Source organism: Oryza sativa, chromosome 9, assembly GCF_034140825.1.
Source record: "Oryza sativa Japonica Group chromosome 9, ASM3414082v1".
NCBI lineage: Eukaryota > Viridiplantae > Streptophyta > Magnoliopsida > Poales > Poaceae > Oryza > Oryza sativa.
The window spans coordinates 22,903,859-22,926,101 of NC_089043.1; the positions used below are offsets into that span (position 1 = coordinate 22,903,859).

A 22,243-nucleotide genomic window follows, 5' to 3' on the forward strand; every position below is an offset into this window, starting at 1 on the left:
CTGTGTTTGACTCGAGAGGGTAATTAGCGTGGACGTCACTAATGATGGTCGTCGTCTACTCGTCTTTCGTACTCAGTGCGATCGATGAAGTGACAGTAAATGTTAGCTAGCCATGCACTTTGTACAGTTTCTTCGCCCATTTCTGCACGCGGCTGACTGACCAGATGCAATGCACTTGTACACGTTTGGTAGGCCGTCTTCGATCCATTCCCGGTTAATCAAATGATATATGTAATTATGTATATCTTCTCTTGTATATATGCAGCATGCTAGTATAATGTTAGGTACAGTTCTTTTGGGTTATTTTTTTTATCTCGATTTTGTCATGGCAACTACGAGCAAACGCTGCTTTTCCTGCTTGTCCTACGAGCCTGAACAAACGGCAGGATGTTGCACAAAGTGACAGTCCTTGTTAGGTTTCTGCTCTTCTGCACTGCACTATCCATTTGCAAATATTTTGCATGGAAGCTAGCAGAAAATGCTATGTGTTGTTCATGAGTCTAATCAAAGTTAATTAATCAAATCTGATGCTGTCTAAGGAGCATATTGGAATGCATCAATCATATGAGTGTGTGTAACTTATTGGTGCCCTTTGTGTGCCAATGTCTCATCCTCTGTCATGTTCTCAATGTATCAACGCTGTAACTTCTCAAGAATCAATGTTTATGTACTACTACTACAACTACATAGTTTAACTAACTCCTAACCAGGGCTAAACTGAACCAACTAAACAATTACGGAGTATTACTGAACAACAAGAACAGCGCTTAATTAGCAATGCGCGTTTCGTTTCATCTCACGCAGCAATGACACACGCTTGCAACGCACCAGCTGTGTTTGTGATCACTTTGTCAGTGCATCAGCAAATCGAGCACTGCATGCATACGCATTTCCTGCTTTCTGGCGTGGTGGAGGCAGGAAAGCAACCTCCAACATATCAGCATTCACCACCCAATATATTACACAATTTGTGACACAGGTCGGTCTCTCTGCCTGCCTTTCGGAACGGGAAGAGGTGTCATTTTCCTATGCCCATTTCGATCGTAGCCAAATTGATCTAGATTTGAAATAAATTATATATATATATATATATATATATATATATATATATATGGCAACGTAATCCTTCTGTTTTAAAATATAAGCATTTCGCATTCAGGTTCCAATGGGCAAGAATTCAAGCATTCTAATCAATCAGGTGCTTATACGGTGAATCCAGACAATTCGAAATTTGACCGGAATTCTTTTTTCTTATCCTTTATCTTTGCTAAACATCATAGGAACATTTACATTTAGAGCGATGCTGGGGATCCACTTAATTTAAGTGGCTCCGACTTGACGTACGACTGATCTAAACGGCAATTTACGCTCAGTCTGTGTTTAGTTCCACACTAAAATTAGAAGTTTAAAAAAATAGGAATGATGTGATGGAAAAGTTGAAAATTTGCGTACGTAGGAAAGTTCGATGTGATAAAAAAATTAGAAGTTTGAAAAAAAAGTTGAAATCTAAACAGGGCCTCCGTAGTGCGCGTGTTCGTGCTCGTGCAATCAAGTTGGATCGAGTTGGGAGTTGGAGTTGACAGTTCGTCACTAGCTCGATCGCTAGTCGTCGCCGTGTGTGTAATGCCATGGTGCTCCTTGATCGGACGCCGGCTAGTAGCTAGCCAGCAGCGTGTGTGGCGAACAACCTAATCTTTTTCCTTCGCACGGGCGGCCGGCTGACGGCGACGAGCCGCCGACGACGAGGAGGACGACTTTGACGCCCGCGTGTGGTGTGGACCAGGGCACCAACAGCAGTGGTGGTTTATGCGTTGCCAACTACTGACGAGATGCTATATAAGCAGCAGCAATGGCCATCGCTTCAGCTGCACGGACAAATTAAGCGAGGGAGTGAGAGCTAGCTAACTCAGGCTCAGCCAACTGATCGCGAGCTGTGACGAGGTGATCACCATGGCGTCCTCGTCGTCGCTTCTTGTTCGTGGGAGAGCGTTCGCGCTGGTTGTGGCTGTAGCTCTGGTGGCTGCTCCTCGCCGGATTAATGGCGGCGCCGCCGGGCCGGCGGCGAGGACGAACGACCCCAACTGGCACGTCTTCAGCGTCAGCTCGCTGCTGCCGAGCTCGGCCTGCACTGCATCGAAAGGTAGTGTCAGTTTTGCAGCCTGTCTCCTTTCGCAACTGTATCTGAAACTGAAGCAGTTACTGCGGAAAAATAATGTAACCTGGTCGGCCATTAACCATCTCGATCGAACTTGCTTTATATAAATCTCGTCCATTTGATCAAACTGAGGAATTGAAAAACCCAATAAGAAATCTGTTAGGCCAATTTGGAGTATGGTTAGTCTGTATCCTGCAAACAAGTATTGTGACTGAAGTAGCATCTGCATTATTCTGAAATTTTAGTACCACTGAAACTCAGCTACCGTGATAGCATATGCAGCATATATCGAATTTATAAGATATTCTAAGGGAAACATAATATGTTTTACAGTAGTATTGATCAGAATTACATCAGGTAATCTGTTGCTGATTGATGCGAGTAAACTTTTGGCATGCTGATGACTGATCACTACACAAAATTTTCAGTGCAGTAAAAAGCTTTGGGGCGGTTCAGATTAAAGCCATTTTTAACCATACCATTTTTTTTAAGTTGTCAAAAAATATATACGTTTAGTTTATTGCCAAATATGATAAATAAATAAATAATCCTACTAAAATTTTAGCAATACTACCATCTTACCATCTTGCCAAAATTTGGTAAGATTTATTTTAGCTACAATCTGAACATTCCCTTTCTTTGCTTCGAGTTGCATTTGCACAAATTGCATTTCTCATTTTCCCATTCTGTTTTTCTTGCAGCGGCGTCCAACTCGTCGGCTCTCGGCGTCGTGCACCGGCACGGGCCGTGCTCGCCGGTGCAGGCTCGTCCTCGCGGCGGCGGCGGCGCTGTCACCCACGCCGAGATCCTGGAACGCGACCAGGCCAGGGTCGACTCCATCCACCGCAAGGTCGCCGGCGCCGGGGGCGCGCCGTCGGTGGTCGACCCGGCACGCGCCTCGGAGCAGGGCGTGTCGCTGCCGGCGCAGAGGGGCATCTCCCTCGGCACCGGCAACTACGTCGTGTCCGTCGGGCTCGGGACGCCGGCGAAGCAGTACGCCGTGATCTTCGACACCGGCAGCGACCTGTCGTGGGTGCAGTGCAAGCCCTGCGCCGACTGCTACGAGCAGCAGGACCCGCTGTTCGACCCGTCGCTGTCGTCGACGTACGCCGCCGTGGCGTGCGGCGCGCCGGAGTGCCAGGAGCTCGACGCGTCGGGCTGCTCGTCGGACAGCAGGTGCCGGTACGAGGTCCAGTACGGCGACCAGTCGCAGACCGACGGCAACCTCGTGCGCGACACGCTGACGCTCTCGGCGTCGGACACGCTCCCGGGCTTCGTCTTCGGGTGCGGCGACCAGAACGCCGGGCTGTTCGGCCAGGTCGACGGGCTGTTCGGCCTCGGCAGGGAGAAGGTGTCGCTGCCGTCGCAGGGCGCGCCGAGCTACGGCCCCGGATTCACCTACTGCCTACCGTCGTCGTCGAGCGGCAGGGGCTACCTGTCCCTCGGCGGCGCCCCGCCGGCGAACGCGCAGTTCACGGCGCTGGCCGACGGCGCGACGCCGTCGTTCTACTACATCGACCTCGTCGGCATCAAGGTCGGCGGCCGCGCGATCAGGATCCCGGCGACGGCGTTCGCGGCGGCCGGCGGCACGGTGATCGACTCCGGCACGGTGATCACCCGCCTCCCGCCGCGCGCGTACGCGCCGCTCCGCGCGGCGTTCGCGCGCTCCATGGCGCAGTACAAGAAGGCGCCCGCGCTGTCCATCCTCGACACGTGCTACGACTTCACCGGCCACCGGACGGCGCAGATACCCACGGTGGAGCTGGCGTTCGCCGGCGGCGCCACCGTCAGCCTCGACTTCACCGGCGTGCTCTACGTCTCCAAGGTGTCGCAGGCGTGCCTGGCGTTCGCGCCCAACGCCGACGACTCGTCCATCGCCATCCTCGGGAACACGCAGCAGAAGACGTTCGCCGTCGCGTACGACGTTGCCAACCAGAGGATCGGCTTCGGCGCCAAGGGATGCAGCTGATTACAATCCGAGATGATGAATCAATCGATCATTTTGTTTTGTTACAGTGACATATATATGGGGAAAAAATAGTGAAAAAAAACTGCAATAAATAAGCATCATCGATAGTGACATGGAAGAAGTTGAAAACCGTTAAAAATATTTTTGATGCAAACCAGTTCGGGCTAGTAACAGTATTACAGTGTGCCTGATAGTAGCACATTTCAGGCTTTATTTAATTATTTTTTTATCACTCTCTGGACACTGAACAGTGAACACTATACTACCACAAGAGGCAGCAGCTCACACAGTGAAAACCGAAAAGATGTTACGGTGGTTTATGGTACGAGTGTAAGTGGCGTGAAATCCACTTGTAGGCTAAAATAAACCGCAAATCCACTTATAAATTAAAATAAGTGGGTTCGCGGCTCACCGACCAACACCCATAGTCTACCCACTTACACCGTCTATGGCACGCCATGGTGATTGATGGCGTCGGTGGCGGTGTCAACGCGGCCGGTGCCGGCGGCGGCAGCGGCGGTGTCGCCTTGTTGGTGGCGGCGCTGTGTGGCGACGGGGACGGCGGTGCCGGGGATGGTGGGGGCGTCGGTGCCGCAGCCGCCGTGGGGGACGTCGGAGACGGGGAGGTGGCCGCGGGCGCCGTAGGCGCGCAGCTTGTAGTCCTCCAGGCCGTCGTCCTTCTTGTACTGCACGTACGGGCTGGTGTCCATCGGCAGCTGCACCGTGTCGCCGGCGTCCGGCTTCCTCTGCTGCTGCTGCTGCTGGGTCTCCTTGGTTGCCTCCATTGCAAGTCCTCCGCTTGATCTGCAGCAAGAGTGCAGCCTTGTTTCTCTGAATGTGTACTTGACCTGGTAGTATCCAACACTGTTTATAATGGATGTTGCTTTTGGCCTACTACTAGTAGAATCCAAGACTAGTTTTATGTGTGTGGATAGAGCTAGGGATTCGGGTTTCATGGCCACCTCGCCATGGCAGTGCACCAGGTGTCAAGCAGAGGAAGTACTCACGACGGGCAATCGACACGTACCTCTAACCTCTGCCTCCGATCCGATACAGATGCACGTGAGCTCAGCCAGCAGATCAGCCGACACGTACCTCACGATGTCCTCACAACGCAAAAACGCATATGTGCTCCATCTCTCAACCGGCGGATCAGTTCGTCAGTTGGGTTTGTGCTAGAGCGGAGGGGCAGAAATTACTGGTCCACTACTACTAAGTAGTACTCGAGGTCGACCAAAGATGATTGAAACAACGAAAAGATGATTGAAACGGAAACAGAAAGCTCTCGAGGTCGACCAAAGATGATTGAAACAACGAAATTCCCTGCAGATGGTTAATTGATCAAAGCAAGAAGACATTCGAGGCATTCTATCTTGCAGGCATCAACAGTGAACAAACATTCCATCACTCATTCAAACTAAATAGCCTTGTACTAACAAATTGAAGTTCAAGAATACTGCAGGCTAAAAATGGTCCATCATTCCATCAATTTGCAGCAACCAGGCATACTAAGCTTACCATCCACTATCTAGCCATACAATAACAGATGGAAGAAGTTCCAGCATACTGCGGGCAAACAATGGTCCATCATTCCATCAATTTGCAGCAACCAGGCTTATTAGGAAGAAGTTCCAGAATACTGGTCGGGCTGCTCACAACAGCTACTTGGAATACTCAAGTTCAAGATGGAAATTGGCACACTCCAAGGGATTCAGCCAACATAATTTGATAAAAAAAGACGTTATAAGTATGAATAAGAAGCTGGCATATACTTCGGCTAGTAGCATTGCAACGCAAACAGTATGACAAGGTACCACGCATTGTTTAAGAGCTAAGACAAAGACAAAACTGATGCATCCAACGTACCAAAAAGAAAGCGAACAGCAGCAGTCAGATAGCTATGAGAAGAGAACTAGGAGAGGGATAACTAGAAGGGACAGAATGGCATCCATGGGTCCATGACGTTTAGTCGACCTCCTCCATCTTGCTCTCGCCGGCGTCGTCCTCCAGCGGCGGCATGTCGGCGTCAGCCTCGGCGGACTCGTCCTCGTCGATGCTCAGGCCGAGCTTGAGCATGCGGTGGATCCTGGTGCCGAAGGTGTTGGGGTCCTCCAAGCTGAAACCGGAGGTCAGCAGGGCAGTCTCGAAGAGCAGCATCACCAGGTCCTTCACGGACTTGTCATTCTTGTCCGCATCGGCACGCTTGCGGAGCTCGTCCATGATGGCATTCTCCGGGTTGATCTCCATGGTCTTCTTGCTAGACATGTAGCCGGCCATGCTGGAGTCCCTCAGAGCCTGGGCCTTCATGATCCTCTCCATGTTAGCAGTCCAGCCATACTCCCCAGTGACTAGACAGCAGGGAGAGTCCACCACACGGTCAGAGACAACAACCTTCTCCACCTTGTCACCGAGCACCTCCTTGATCACCTTGCACAGACCCTCGAACTTCTCCTTGAGTTCCTCCTGCCGCTTCTTCTCGTCCTCACTCTCATCAAGCTTCAGACCTTCCTTGGTGGCAGAGACGAGCTTCTTGCCTTCAAACTCCTTAAGCTGACCAACAGCGTACTCATCAATGGCATCAACCATGTACAGGACCTCATAACCCTTCTTCTTCAGCTTCTCGAGGAAGGGGGAGTTCTCAACAGCCTTCTTGCTCTCACCAGTGATGTAATAGATCTCACTCTGGCCCTCCTTCATCCGGGTTACGTAGTCCTTGAGGCTGGTCAACTCATCACCACTCTTGGTGGAGTGATACCTCAGGAGCTCAGCAATCTTGGTCCTGTTGGTGGAATCCTCATGGATGCCAAGCTTGAGATTCTTGGAGAAAGCCTCGTAGAACTTGTTGTAGTCTTCCTTGTTCTCAGCGATCTCAAAGAAGAGCTCCACGCACTTCTTCACAAGGTTCTTGCGGATCACCTTCAGGATCTTGTTCTGCTGGAGCATCTCACGTGAGATGTTGAGGGGAAGGTCTTCAGAATCAACAATGCCCTTGACAAAGCTGAGCCACTCTGGGATCAACTCCTCACAGTTGTCCATGATAAACACCCGGCGTACGTACAGCTTGATGTTGTTTTGCTTCTTCCTGGTGTCAAAGAGGTCAAATGGCGCTCTCTTTGGTACAAACAGGATGGCCTTGAATTCAAGCTGACCCTCCACAGAGAAGTGCTTGACAGCCAGATGTTCCTCCCAGTCGTTTGTCAAGCTCTTGTAGAAAGCAGCGTACTCTTCCTTGGTGATCTCCTCTGGCTTCCTCAACCAAATGGGTTTCTGCTTGTTCATCACGTTCCACTCGTGAGAGACTTCCTTGATCTTCTTCTTTTTCTTCTCTTTCTCTTCCTTCTCCTCATCAACATCCTCAACCTTTCCCTCCTCAGCATCCTTCTTCTCTTCCTCGTCTTCATCATCAGAAATCTCCTTCTCAGTTGTCTTCTCAGTCCATAGGGAGATAGGGTAGCTGATGAACTCAGAATGCTTCTTCACCAGATCCTTGAGGCGACGCTCCTCAAGGTATTCCAGCTGCAAGCAAAAATTGCAGTTGTTTATTAAACAACAAACAGCAAGAGAACACAAGAGACAAGAAACAAAACAAACAATACAAGTATTTATTTCAACAAGGTGTTATGCTGCTATGCATTCTGATAAGAACATTGGGACAAACGATATACTCCCTCCGTTTCGAAATGTTTGACGCCGTTGACTTTTTAGCACATGTTTGACCGTTCGTCTTATTCAAAAAAATTAAGTAATTATTAATTCTTTTCCTATCATTTGATTCATTGTTAAATATATTTTTGTGTAGGCATATAATTTTACATATCTCACAAAAGTTTTTGAATAAGACGAACGGTCAAACATGTGCTAAAAAAGTCAACGGTGTCAAACATTTCAAAACGAAGGGAGTATATAAATTGATTAGCAGAATACAACAACAAAGACAGACCATAACTATGTAACAATGTTAGCATACAAGGAAGTCATAACTACAGCACAAAAGAACAGAGACAAGCTGAAAAGCAGTAAATCTCAAAATTCATTTCATGTTAATGGAAAACAGTAAGATGTATACAACTAAATCTCAAAATTCATTTCATATTAATGGAAAACAGTAAGATGTATACAACAGCAAATATGCATTGTTACAACTAATACTATTGCTTCATTAAGTGATTACTACCGAGGAAACCCAGATCACTAGTTCAGAATTACAGTTTAGCGGCATTGTTAATTTTTAGTCAATATAACCAAGAGAGCAAGATACCACTATTCCAAAAACTGCTGTACACCCCTAATCTATACAGTTCATTTATTGTAGCATACAAGGAAGTCACAACTACAGCACAAAAGAACAGAAAGACAAGCTGAAAGCAGTAAATCTCAAAATTCATTTCATGTTAACGGAAAACAGTAAGATGTATACTACACCAAATATATATTGTTACAACTAATACTATTGTTTAATTAAGTGATTACTACCAAAGAAACCCATATCACTAGTTCAGAATTACGGTTTATCAGCAATGTTGATTTTCAGTAAATGTAACCAAGAGAACAAGATACCACTATTCCAAAAACTGCTGTACACCCCTAATCTATACAGTTCATTTATTGTACTACAAAATGAGCACCATGTCATCAAGACAACCTCTTATTAAAGTAGCAAGAATATTTCTTCAGAACATGCTAACAGTCAAGAAAGATCATGTACACTGGTAGCATGCCAACTCAACCATACAGGCCCGAACTCATCCAATTGTCATATGTACAGAACATCTAAAGTTCTGACAAAAAAAACATCACATGGACAGCAACATATATCACACAAGTAATAGGAATTCACAAGAGAAATGTGCTGAATCTTATACCTGATCATCCTTGAGGTAGAGGGTGATCTTAGTACCCCGTCCAAGCTGCTCACCAGAGGTATCACGTGTAACAGTGAAGGACCCACCGGCCTGTGACTCCCACACATACTGCTCGTCGTCGTTGTGCTTGGTGGTCACAACAACCCTCTCAGCAACAAGGTAGGCGGAGTAGAACCCGACACCAAACTGCCCAATCATGGACACATCAGCACCAGCAGCGAGCGCCTCCATGAACTCCTTGGTCCCCGACCTGGCGATGGTACCGAGGTTGTTGACGAGGTCCGACTTGGTCATGCCGACACCACTGTCGATGATCGACAGGGTGTTGCTAGCCTTGTCGGGGACAATGTGGATGAACAGCTCCGGCTGCGCATCGAGCTTGCTCTTGTCCGTGAGGCTCTCGAACCTAATCTTATCCAATGCCTGCAGAAACCACACACACCCATGTCACATCGAATTCATCACCCAAACACACAGATCTGTAAAAGCATCAGCACACTACCACACTATACAGATTACACGCACGGGTAAACACACAACCCTCGCTGATTTGTAACAAGTTTATGCTAGTGCTCAGATGTGGCCATATTCACATTTCGATGAGTAAAACAAACAAATAAACTAGCACAAACTCTACAAATCACGAGTCAACGCTCACACCTCATTGATTTGAAACAGGTCTACGCCCTATCAGTATATGATCCTCAGATGCCGTCACGCTCACAGATCGACGCGTACAACAACAGCAAAGAGCACATAAGCAAGCACCGATTTCGATTCCTCGACGAGAGGGGATTAATTTCGGGGGCGGCGCAAACTTACATCGGAGGAGTTGGAGATGAGCTCGCGGAGGAAGATCTCCTTGTTGGAGTAGAAGGTGTTGATGATGAGGGACAGCAGCTGGTTGATCTCGGCCTGGAAGGCGAACGTCTCGGTCTCCGACGCCATGGCCGCGCGCCTTGCGTGCTCCTGATCTCTCGCCGGCGGGAAGAGGAGCTCGCGGGCGGAGGAGACGACGCGCGGCTGCGGCTGCGGCTGCGGCGGCGGCTAGGGTTAGGAGAGGGTTTTGAGAGGGCGAGATCGTGGGGGTGGGAGATGCTTTTATGCGGTCCTCGTTGTTCTCGAACCTTCTACGTGGGCCTAGAAGCCGGCGAGGCCGCAGCGCGTGTTGACTAGTCGTTGCGGGTGGGCCAGGCCGGACCGGCAGTGAGATTTTGCGCGTGATTAGGTGTAGTGGGCGTATAGAAGGCCATAAAATTCTGAAGAAAATGAGGCCCATAAAGCCCATGAAGACAAGCGAGGGTCCAGTGGCCCGTAAAGCCCATGAAAACAAACTAGGATCAAGTCGCCAATGAAGTCTATGAAAACAAGCTATGAAGCGCATTCAAGACAGTAGAGGGTCCAGTCGCCGGCGAAGCCCATGGAAAGAAAGGGAGGGTCAAGAGGAGAGATTTGATAATTTAACCCTTTTCAAAATGGGTTTCGATTATTAGATTCTAAACCACTTTAATCCACTCAGATAGTCCCACGTGAAGTTGGAGATGGATATTTGCAAATAAACCCCTTCTACTATTATAGGCATGTTCAGATTGTAGCCAAAATAAACCTTACCAAGTTTTGGCAATACCAAAATTTTAACAAGATGGCAATATTGCCAACATTTTGGCAGGATTTCTTATGTATTGACCAAATTTGGTAACAAACTAAACGTATATATTTTTTGGCAACTTTGACAAAAAAAATGGTATGGTTGAAAATGGCATCAAAATGAACAGGCCCTATGTGTTCAAGAGTATTAGTTGGATACTTCCGGCCTCATCGGTTACTCATATTTTCTAATAAGCCATTTTGGTTCATTAGATAATAAAAAACTAATTTATTGGTAAAACTTTTTATACATGTGTTCTTAACGATTTAAAAGTCGATGCTGAAAAAAAAACTATGTTGAAAAAAATCTTTAAATCAACTTCAAAATTAAGTTTAAAAATTCAAATTTTATCTTTTGCTTTGGCTTATTAAGGCAACCGATGGGGCTCTTCTTCTTTCTGTACAGAAAACAATATAGTTCATTAGCACATGATTAAATATTAGTAAAAGAATAAAAATAGATTAATATGATTTTAAAAATTCAACTTTTCTATAGTAAATTTTTTTAAGAAAAACACAATGTTTAGTTGTTGAAGAAATATGCATGAAAAACAAGGGAGTAAAAAGTGGAAAAGTGGTGTTTCTACCCTTCAACCAGATGCAGCCATGCAGGTCATCTGCAATATTGTACATGCAATATTGCTCACTGACATGTGAACCCCATAGCCTCTCGGGCTCACATGTAAGTGAGCAGTACTGCTCAATTGTCCTTCAACCATCCTGTGGTCAGCACCACAAATGGACGGAACGAGAGATCGTGCGGTTGCACATGATTTAACGCCTTAATTAACTACTCCAAGATATTAACCGCACTAATGTCCTGCACCTGTGTTTGACTCGAGAGGGTAATTAGCGTGGACGTCACTAATGATGGTCGTCGTCTACTCGTCTTTCGTACTCAGTGCGATCGATGAAGTGACAGTAAATGTTAGCTAGCCATGCACTTTGTACAGTTTCTTCGCCCATTTCTGCACGCGGCTGACTGACCAGATGCAATGCACTTGTACACGTTTGGTAGGCCGTCTTCGATCCATTCCCGGTTAATCAAATGATATATGTAATTATGTATATCTTCTCTTGTATATATGCAGCATGCTAGTATAATGTTAGGTACAGTTCTTTTGGGTTATTTTTTTTATCTCGATTTTGTCATGGCAACTACGAGCAAACGCTGCTTTTCCTGCTTGTCCTACGAGCCTGAACAAACGGCAGGATGTTGCACAAAGTGACAGTCCTTGTTAGGTTTCTGCTCTTCTGCACTGCACTATCCATTTGCAAATATTTTGCATGGAAGCTAGCAGAAAATGCTATGTGTTGTTCATGAGTCTAATCAAAGTTAATTAATCAAATCTGATGCTGTCTAAGGAGCATATTGGAATGCATCAATCATATGAGTGTGTGTAACTTATTGGTGCCCTTTGTGTGCCAATGTCTCATCCTCTGTCATGTTCTCAATGTATCAACGCTGTAACTTCTCAAGAATCAATGTTTATGTACTACTACTACAACTACATAGTTTAACTAACTCCTAACCAGGGCTAAACTGAACCAACTAAACAATTACGGAGTATTACTGAACAACAAGAACAGCGCTTAATTAGCAATGCGCGTTTCGTTTCATCTCACGCAGCAATGACACACGCTTGCAACGCACCAGCTGTGTTTGTGATCACTTTGTCAGTGCATCAGCAAATCGAGCACTGCATGCATACGCATTTCCTGCTTTCTGGCGTGGTGGAGGCAGGAAAGCAACCTCCAACATATCAGCATTCACCACCCAATATATTACACAATTTGTGACACAGGTCGGTCTCTCTGCCTGCCTTTCGGAACGGGAAGAGGTGTCATTTTCCTATGCCCATTTCGATCGTAGCCAAATTGATCTAGATTTGAAATAAATTATATATATATATATATATATATATATATATATATATATGGCAACGTAATCCTTCTGTTTTAAAATATAAGCATTTCGCATTCAGGTTCCAATGGGCAAGAATTCAAGCATTCTAATCAATCAGGTGCTTATACGGTGAATCCAGACAATTCGAAATTTGACCGGAATTCTTTTTTCTTATCCTTTATCTTTGCTAAACATCATAGGAACATTTACATTTAGAGCGATGCTGGGGATCCACTTAATTTAAGTGGCTCCGACTTGACGTACGACTGATCTAAACGGCAATTTACGCTCAGTCTGTGTTTAGTTCCACACTAAAATTAGAAGTTTAAAAAAATAGGAATGATGTGATGGAAAAGTTGAAAATTTGCGTACGTAGGAAAGTTCGATGTGATAAAAAAATTAGAAGTTTGAAAAAAAAGTTGAAATCTAAACAGGGCCTCCGTAGTGCGCGTGTTCGTGCTCGTGCAATCAAGTTGGATCGAGTTGGGAGTTGGAGTTGACAGTTCGTCACTAGCTCGATCGCTAGTCGTCGCCGTGTGTGTAATGCCATGGTGCTCCTTGATCGGACGCCGGCTAGTAGCTAGCCAGCAGCGTGTGTGGCGAACAACCTAATCTTTTTCCTTCGCACGGGCGGCCGGCTGACGGCGACGAGCCGCCGACGACGAGGAGGACGACTTTGACGCCCGCGTGTGGTGTGGACCAGGGCACCAACAGCAGTGGTGGTTTATGCGTTGCCAACTACTGACGAGATGCTATATAAGCAGCAGCAATGGCCATCGCTTCAGCTGCACGGACAAATTAAGCGAGGGAGTGAGAGCTAGCTAACTCAGGCTCAGCCAACTGATCGCGAGCTGTGACGAGGTGATCACCATGGCGTCCTCGTCGTCGCTTCTTGTTCGTGGGAGAGCGTTCGCGCTGGTTGTGGCTGTAGCTCTGGTGGCTGCTCCTCGCCGGATTAATGGCGGCGCCGCCGGGCCGGCGGCGAGGACGAACGACCCCAACTGGCACGTCTTCAGCGTCAGCTCGCTGCTGCCGAGCTCGGCCTGCACTGCATCGAAAGGTAGTGTCAGTTTTGCAGCCTGTCTCCTTTCGCAACTGTATCTGAAACTGAAGCAGTTACTGCGGAAAAATAATGTAACCTGGTCGGCCATTAACCATCTCGATCGAACTTGCTTTATATAAATCTCGTCCATTTGATCAAACTGAGGAATTGAAAAACCCAATAAGAAATCTGTTAGGCCAATTTGGAGTATGGTTAGTCTGTATCCTGCAAACAAGTATTGTGACTGAAGTAGCATCTGCATTATTCTGAAATTTTAGTACCACTGAAACTCAGCTACCGTGATAGCATATGCAGCATATATCGAATTTATAAGATATTCTAAGGGAAACATAATATGTTTTACAGTAGTATTGATCAGAATTACATCAGGTAATCTGTTGCTGATTGATGCGAGTAAACTTTTGGCATGCTGATGACTGATCACTACACAAAATTTTCAGTGCAGTAAAAAGCTTTGGGGCGGTTCAGATTAAAGCCATTTTTAACCATACCATTTTTTTTAAGTTGTCAAAAAATATATACGTTTAGTTTATTGCCAAATATGATAAATAAATAAATAATCCTACTAAAATTTTAGCAATACTACCATCTTACCATCTTGCCAAAATTTGGTAAGATTTATTTTAGCTACAATCTGAACATTCCCTTTCTTTGCTTCGAGTTGCATTTGCACAAATTGCATTTCTCATTTTCCCATTCTGTTTTTCTTGCAGCGGCGTCCAACTCGTCGGCTCTCGGCGTCGTGCACCGGCACGGGCCGTGCTCGCCGGTGCAGGCTCGTCCTCGCGGCGGCGGCGGCGCTGTCACCCACGCCGAGATCCTGGAACGCGACCAGGCCAGGGTCGACTCCATCCACCGCAAGGTCGCCGGCGCCGGGGGCGCGCCGTCGGTGGTCGACCCGGCACGCGCCTCGGAGCAGGGCGTGTCGCTGCCGGCGCAGAGGGGCATCTCCCTCGGCACCGGCAACTACGTCGTGTCCGTCGGGCTCGGGACGCCGGCGAAGCAGTACGCCGTGATCTTCGACACCGGCAGCGACCTGTCGTGGGTGCAGTGCAAGCCCTGCGCCGACTGCTACGAGCAGCAGGACCCGCTGTTCGACCCGTCGCTGTCGTCGACGTACGCCGCCGTGGCGTGCGGCGCGCCGGAGTGCCAGGAGCTCGACGCGTCGGGCTGCTCGTCGGACAGCAGGTGCCGGTACGAGGTCCAGTACGGCGACCAGTCGCAGACCGACGGCAACCTCGTGCGCGACACGCTGACGCTCTCGGCGTCGGACACGCTCCCGGGCTTCGTCTTCGGGTGCGGCGACCAGAACGCCGGGCTGTTCGGCCAGGTCGACGGGCTGTTCGGCCTCGGCAGGGAGAAGGTGTCGCTGCCGTCGCAGGGCGCGCCGAGCTACGGCCCCGGATTCACCTACTGCCTACCGTCGTCGTCGAGCGGCAGGGGCTACCTGTCCCTCGGCGGCGCCCCGCCGGCGAACGCGCAGTTCACGGCGCTGGCCGACGGCGCGACGCCGTCGTTCTACTACATCGACCTCGTCGGCATCAAGGTCGGCGGCCGCGCGATCAGGATCCCGGCGACGGCGTTCGCGGCGGCCGGCGGCACGGTGATCGACTCCGGCACGGTGATCACCCGCCTCCCGCCGCGCGCGTACGCGCCGCTCCGCGCGGCGTTCGCGCGCTCCATGGCGCAGTACAAGAAGGCGCCCGCGCTGTCCATCCTCGACACGTGCTACGACTTCACCGGCCACCGGACGGCGCAGATACCCACGGTGGAGCTGGCGTTCGCCGGCGGCGCCACCGTCAGCCTCGACTTCACCGGCGTGCTCTACGTCTCCAAGGTGTCGCAGGCGTGCCTGGCGTTCGCGCCCAACGCCGACGACTCGTCCATCGCCATCCTCGGGAACACGCAGCAGAAGACGTTCGCCGTCGCGTACGACGTTGCCAACCAGAGGATCGGCTTCGGCGCCAAGGGATGCAGCTGATTACAATCCGAGATGATGAATCAATCGATCATTTTGTTTTGTTACAGTGACATATATATGGGGAAAAAATAGTGAAAAAAAACTGCAATAAATAAGCATCATCGATAGTGACATGGAAGAAGTTGAAAACCGTTAAAAATATTTTTGATGCAAACCAGTTCGGGCTAGTAACAGTATTACAGTGTGCCTGATAGTAGCACATTTCAGGCTTTATTTAATTATTTTTTTATCACTCTCTGGACACTGAACAGTGAACACTATACTACCACAAGAGGCAGCAGCTCACACAGTGAAAACCGAAAAGATGTTACGGTGGTTTATGGTACGAGTGTAAGTGGCGTGAAATCCACTTGTAGGCTAAAATAAACCGCAAATCCACTTATAAATTAAAATAAGTGGGTTCGCGGCTCACCGACCAACACCCATAGTCTACCCACTTACACCGTCTATGGCACGCCATGGTGATTGATGGCGTCGGTGGCGGTGTCAACGCGGCCGGTGCCGGCGGCGGCAGCGGCGGTGTCGCCTTGTTGGTGGCGGCGCTGTGTGGCGACGGGGACGGCGGTGCCGGGGATGGTGGGGGCGTCGGTGCCGCAGCCGCCGTGGGGGACGTCGGAGACGGGGAGGTGGCCGCGGGCGCCGTAGGCGCGCAGCTTGTAGTCCTCCAGGCCGTCGTCCTTCTTGTACTGCACGTACGGGCTGGTGTCCATCGGCAGCTGCACCGTGTCGCCGGCGTCCGGCTTCCTCTGCTGCTGCTGCTGCTGGGTCTCCTTGGTTGCCTCCATTGCAAGTCCTCCGCTTGATCTGCAGCAAGAGTGCAGCCTTGTTTCTCTGAATGTGTACTTGACCTGGTAGTATCCAACACTGTTTATAATGGATGTTGCTTTTGGCCTACTACTAGTAGAATCCAAGACTAGTTTTATGTGTGTGGATAGAGCTAGGGATTCGGGTTTCATGGCCACCTCGCCATGGCAGTGCACCAGGTGTCAAGCAGAGGAAGTACTCACGACGGGCAATCGACACGTACCTCTAACCTCTGCCTCCGATCCGATACAGATGCACGTGAGCTCAGCCAGCAGATCAGCCGACACGTACCTCACGATGTCCTCACAACGCAAAAACGCATATGTGCTCCATCTCTCAACCGGCGGATCAGTTCGTCAGTTGGGTTTGTGCTAGAGCGGAGGGGCAGAAATTACTGGTCCACTACTACTAAGTAGTACTCGAGGTCGACCAAAGATGATTGAAACAACGAAAAGATGATTGAAACGGAAACAGAAAGCTCTCGAGGTCGACCAAAGATGATTGAAACAACGAAATTCCCTGCAGATGGTTAATTGATCAAAGCAAGAAGACATTCGAGGCATTCTATCTTGCAGGCATCAACAGTGAACAAACATTCCATCACTCATTCAAACTAAATAGCCTTGTACTAACAAATTGAAGTTCAAGAATACTGCAGGCTAAAAATGGTCCATCATTCCATCAATTTGCAGCAACCAGGCATACTAAGCTTACCATCCACTATCTAGCCATACAATAACAGATGGAAGAAGTTCCAGCATACTGCGGGCAAACAATGGTCCATCATTCCATCAATTTGCAGCAACCAGGCTTATTAGGAAGAAGTTCCAGAATACTGGTCGGGCTGCTCACAACAGCTACTTGGAATACTCAAGTTCAAGATGGAAATTGGCACACTCCAAGGGATTCAGCCAACATAATTTGATAAAAAAAGACGTTATAAGTATGAATAAGAAGCTGGCATATACTTCGGCTAGTAGCATTGCAACGCAAACAGTATGACAAGGTACCACGCATTGTTTAAGAGCTAAGACAAAGACAAAACTGATGCATCCAACGTACCAAAAAGAAAGCGAACAGCAGCAGTCAGATAGCTATGAGAAGAGAACTAGGAGAGGGATAACTAGAAGGGACAGAATGGCATCCATGGGTCCATGACGTTTAGTCGACCTCCTCCATCTTGCTCTCGCCGGCGTCGTCCTCCAGCGGCGGCATGTCGGCGTCAGCCTCGGCGGACTCGTCCTCGTCGATGCTCAGGCCGAGCTTGAGCATGCGGTGGATCCTGGTGCCGAAGGTGTTGGGGTCCTCCAAGCTGAAACCGGAGGTCAGCAGGGCAGTCTCGAAGAGCAGCATCACCAGGTCCTTCACGGACTTGTCATTCTTGTCCGCATCGGCACGCTTGCGGAGCTCGTCCATGATGGCATTCTCCGGGTTGATCTCCATGGTCTTCTTGCTAGACATGTAGCCGGCCATGCTGGAGTCCCTCAGAGCCTGGGCCTTCATGATCCTCTCCATGTTAGCAGTCCAGCCATACTCCCCAGTGACTAGACAGCAGGGAGAGTCCACCACACGGTCAGAGACAACAACCTTCTCCACCTTGTCACCGAGCACCTCCTTGATCACCTTGCACAGACCCTCGAACTTCTCCTTGAGTTCCTCCTGCCGCTTCTTCTCGTCCTCACTCTCATCAAGCTTCAGACCTTCCTTGGTGGCAGAGACGAGCTTCTTGCCTTCAAACTCCTTAAGCTGACCAACAGCGTACTCATCAATGGCATCAACCATGTACAGGACCTCATAACCCTTCTTCTTCAGCTTCTCGAGGAAGGGGGAGTTCTCAACAGCCTTCTTGCTCTCACCAGTGATGTAATAGATCTCACTCTGGCCCTCCTTCATCCGGGTTACGTAGTCCTTGAGGCTGGTCAACTCATCACCACTCTTGGTGGAGTGATACCTCAGGAGCTCAGCAATCTTGGTCCTGTTGGTGGAATCCTCATGGATGCCAAGCTTGAGATTCTTGGAGAAAGCCTCGTAGAACTTGTTGTAGTCTTCCTTGTTCTCAGCGATCTCAAAGAAGAGCTCCACGCACTTCTTCACAAGGTTCTTGCGGATCACCTTCAGGATCTTGTTCTGCTGGAGCATCTCACGTGAGATGTTGAGGGGAAGGTCTTCAGAATCAACAATGCCCTTGACAAAGCTGAGCCACTCTGGGATCAACTCCTCACAGTTGTCCATGATAAACACCCGGCGTACGTACAGCTTGATGTTGTTTTGCTTCTTCCTGGTGTCAAAGAGGTCAAATGGCGCTCTCTTTGGTACAAACAGGATGGCCTTGAATTCAAGCTGACCCTCCACAGAGAAGTGCTTGACAGCCAGATGTTCCTCCCAGTCGTTTGTCAAGCTCTTGTAGAAAGCAGCGTACTCTTCCTTGGTGATCTCCTCTGGCTTCCTCAACCAAATGGGTTTCTGCTTGTTCATCACGTTCCACTCGTGAGAGACTTCCTTGATCTTCTTCTTTTTCTTCTCTTTCTCTTCCTTCTCCTCATCAACATCCTCAACCTTTCCCTCCTCAGCATCCTTCTTCTCTTCCTCGTCTTCATCATCAGAAATCTCCTTCTCAGTTGTCTTCTCAGTCCATAGGGAGATAGGGTAGCTGATGAACTCAGAATGCTTCTTCACCAGATCCTTGAGGCGACGCTCCTCAAGGTATTCCAGCTGCAAGCAAAAATTGCAGTTGTTTATTAAACAACAAACAGCAAGAGAACACAAGAGACAAGAAACAAAACAAACAATACAAGTATTTATTTCAACAAGGTGTTATGCTGCTATGCATTCTGATAAGAACATTGGGACAAACGATATACTCCCTCCGTTTCGAAATGTTTGACGCCGTTGACTTTTTAGCACATGTTTGACCGTTCGTCTTATTCAAAAAAATTAAGTAATTATTAATTCTTTTCCTATCATTTGATTCATTGTTAAATATATTTTTGTGTAGGCATATAATTTTACATATCTCACAAAAGTTTTTGAATAAGACGAACGGTCAAACATGTGCTAAAAAAGTCAACGGTGTCAAACATTTCAAAACGAAGGGAGTATATAAATTGATTAGCAGAATACAACAACAAAGACAGACCATAACTATGTAACAATGTTAGCATACAAGGAAGTCATAACTACAGCACAAAAGAACAGAGACAAGCTGAAAAGCAGTAAATCTCAAAATTCATTTCATGTTAATGGAAAACAGTAAGATGTATACAACTAAATCTCAAAATTCATTTCATATTAATGGAAAACAGTAAGATGTATACAACAGCAAATATGCATTGTTACAACTAATACTATTGCTTCATTAAGTGATTACTACCGAGGAAACCCAGATCACTAGTTCAGAATTACAGTTTAGCGGCATTGTTAATTTTTAGTCAATATAACCAAGAGAGCAAGATACCACTATTCCAAAAACTGCTGTACACCCCTAATCTATACAGTTCATTTATTGTAGCATACAAGGAAGTCACAACTACAGCACAAAAGAACAGAAAGACAAGCTGAAAGCAGTAAATCTCAAAATTCATTTCATGTTAACGGAAAACAGTAAGATGTATACTACACCAAATATATATTGTTACAACTAATACTATTGTTTAATTAAGTGATTACTACCAAAGAAACCCATATCACTAGTTCAGAATTACGGTTTATCAGCAATGTTGATTTTCAGTAAATGTAACCAAGAGAACAAGATACCACTATTCCAAAAACTGCTGTACACCCCTAATCTATACAGTTCATTTATTGTACTACAAAATGAGCACCATGTCATCAAGACAACCTCTTATTAAAGTAGCAAGAATATTTCTTCAGAACATGCTAACAGTCAAGAAAGATCATGTACACTGGTAGCATGCCAACTCAACCATACAGGCCCGAACTCATCCAATTGTCATATGTACAGAACATCTAAAGTTCTGACAAAAAAAACATCACATGGACAGCAACATATATCACACAAGTAATAGGAATTCACAAGAGAAATGTGCTGAATCTTATACCTGATCATCCTTGAGGTAGAGGGTGATCTTAGTACCCCGTCCAAGCTGCTCACCAGAGGTATCACGTGTAACAGTGAAGGACCCACCGGCCTGTGACTCCCACACATACTGCTCGTCGTCGTTGTGCTTGGTGGTCACAACAACCCTCTCAGCAACAAGGTAGGCGGAGTAGAACCCGACACCAAACTGCCCAATCATGGACACATCAGCACCAGCAGCGAGCGCCTCCATGAACTCCTTGGTCCCCGACCTGGCGATGGTACCGAGGTTGTTGACGAGGTCCGACTTGGTCATGCCGACACCACTGTCGATGATCGACAGGGTGTTGCTAGCCTTGTCGGGGACAATGTGGATGAACAGCTCCGGCTGCGCATCGAGCTTGCTCTTGTCCGTGAGGCTCTCGAACCTAATCTTATCCAATGCCTGCAGAAACCACACACACCCATGTCACATCGAATTCATCACCCAAACACACAGATCTGTAAAAGCATCAGCACACTACCACACTATACAGATTACACGCACGGGTAAACACACAACCCTCGCTGATTTGTAACAAGTTTATGCTAGTGCTCAGATGTGGCCATATTCACATTTCGATGAGTAAAACAAACAAATAAACTAGCACAAACTCTACAAATCACGAGTCAACGCTCACACCTCATTGATTTGAAACAGGTCTACGCCCTATCAGTATATGATCCTCAGATGCCGTCACGCTCACAGATCGACGCGTACAACAACAGCAAAGAGCACATAAGCAAGCACCGATTTCGATTCCTCGACGAGAGGGGATTAATTTCGGGGGCGGCGCAAACTTACATCGGAGGAGTTGGAGATGAGCTCGCGGAGGAAGATCTCCTTGTTGGAGTAGAAGGTGTTGATGATGAGGGACAGCAGCTGGTTGATCTCGGCCTGGAAGGCGAACGTCTCGGTCTCCGACGCCATGGCCGCGCGCCTTGCGTGCTCCTGATCTCTCGCCGGCGGGAAGAGGAGCTCGCGGGCGGAGGAGACGACGCGCGGCTGCGGCTGCGGCTGCGGCGGCGGCTAGGGTTAGGAGAGGGTTTTGAGAGGGCGAGATCGTGGGGGTGGGAGATGCTTTTATGCGGTCCTCGTTGTTCTCGAACCTTCTACGTGGGCCTAGAAGCCGGCGAGGCCGCAGCGCGTGTTGACTAGTCGTTGCGGGTGGGCCAGGCCGGACCGGCAGTGAGATTTTGCGCGTGATTAGGTGTAGTGGGCGTATAGAAGGCCATAAAATTCTGAAGAAAATGAGGCCCATAAAGCCCATGAAGACAAGCGAGGGTCCAGTGGCCCGTAAAGCCCATGAAAACAAACTAGGATCAAGTCGCCAATGAAGTCTATGAAAACAAGCTATGAAGCGCATTCAAGACAGTAGAGGGTCCAGTCGCCGGCGAAGCCCATGGAAAGAAAGGGAGGGTCAAGAGGAGAGATTTGATAATTTAACCCTTTTCAAAATGGGTTTCGATTATTAGATTCTAAACCACTTTAATCCACTCAGATAGTCCCACGTGAAGTTGGAGATGGATATTTGCAAATAAACCCCTTCTACTATTATAGGCATGTTCAGATTGTAGCCAAAATAAACCTTACCAAGTTTTGGCAATACCAAAATTTTAACAAGATGGCAATATTGCCAACATTTTGGCAGGATTTCTTATGTATTGACCAAATTTGGTAACAAACTAAACGTATATATTTTTTGGCAACTTTGACAAAAAAAATGGTATGGTTGAAAATGGCATCAAAATGAACAGGCCCTATGTGTTCAAGAGTATTA

The 22,243-nt window shown here is 47.8% G+C and overlaps 6 protein-coding genes across 6 annotated transcripts; 2 read left to right on the forward strand and 4 right to left on the reverse strand.

Moving 5' to 3' along the window:
- Positions 1-1,863: 1,863 nt before the first annotated feature.
- LOC4347403 (aspartyl protease family protein At5g10770) lies at positions 1,864-4,355 on the forward strand. The gene is made up of 2 exons (NM_001422793.1): positions 1,864-2,140; positions 2,857-4,355. The coding sequence occupies exons 1-2, from the start codon at positions 1,951-1,953 to the stop codon at positions 4,122-4,124; spliced, it is 1,458 nt and encodes a 485-aa protein (NP_001409722.1). The 5' UTR covers positions 1,864-1,950; the 3' UTR covers positions 4,125-4,355.
- LOC136351810 (uncharacterized) lies at positions 3,021-4,965 on the reverse strand. The gene has a single exon (XM_066304166.1). It carries the CDS (start codon positions 4,907-4,909, stop codon positions 4,571-4,573), a length of 339 nt encoding a protein of 112 aa, XP_066160263.1. The 5' UTR covers positions 4,910-4,965; the 3' UTR covers positions 3,021-4,570.
- Positions 4,966-5,742: 777 nt separating this feature from the next.
- LOC4347405 (heat shock protein 81-3-like) lies at positions 5,743-10,058 on the reverse strand. Its single transcript, NM_001422794.1, has 3 exons — positions 9,809-10,058; positions 8,987-9,409; positions 5,743-7,640 (listed from the first exon to the last, which is right to left on the reverse strand). Exons 1-3 carry the CDS (start codon positions 9,932-9,934, stop codon positions 6,090-6,092), a joined length of 2,100 nt encoding a protein of 699 aa, NP_001409723.1. The 5' UTR covers positions 9,935-10,058; the 3' UTR covers positions 5,743-6,089.
- Positions 10,059-13,092: 3,034 nt separating this feature from the next.
- On the forward strand, positions 13,093-15,815 carry LOC136351809 (aspartyl protease family protein At5g10770-like). Its single transcript, XM_066304165.1, has 2 exons — positions 13,093-13,599; positions 14,316-15,815. Exons 1-2 carry the CDS (start codon positions 13,410-13,412, stop codon positions 15,581-15,583), a joined length of 1,458 nt encoding a protein of 485 aa, XP_066160262.1. The 5' UTR covers positions 13,093-13,409; the 3' UTR covers positions 15,584-15,815.
- On the reverse strand, positions 14,480-16,424 carry LOC9268423 (uncharacterized). The gene has a single exon (XM_066304167.1). The coding sequence runs from the start codon at positions 16,366-16,368 to the stop codon at positions 16,030-16,032; it is 339 nt and encodes a 112-aa protein (XP_066160264.1). The 5' UTR covers positions 16,369-16,424; the 3' UTR covers positions 14,480-16,029.
- Positions 16,425-17,331: 907 nt separating this feature from the next.
- On the reverse strand, positions 17,332-21,521 carry LOC136351808 (heat shock protein 81-3). The gene is made up of 3 exons (XM_066304164.1): positions 21,268-21,521; positions 20,446-20,868; positions 17,332-19,099 (listed from the first exon to the last, which is right to left on the reverse strand). Exons 1-3 carry the CDS (start codon positions 21,391-21,393, stop codon positions 17,549-17,551), a joined length of 2,100 nt encoding a protein of 699 aa, XP_066160261.1. The 5' UTR covers positions 21,394-21,521; the 3' UTR covers positions 17,332-17,548.
- Positions 21,522-22,243: the final 722 nt, after the last annotated feature.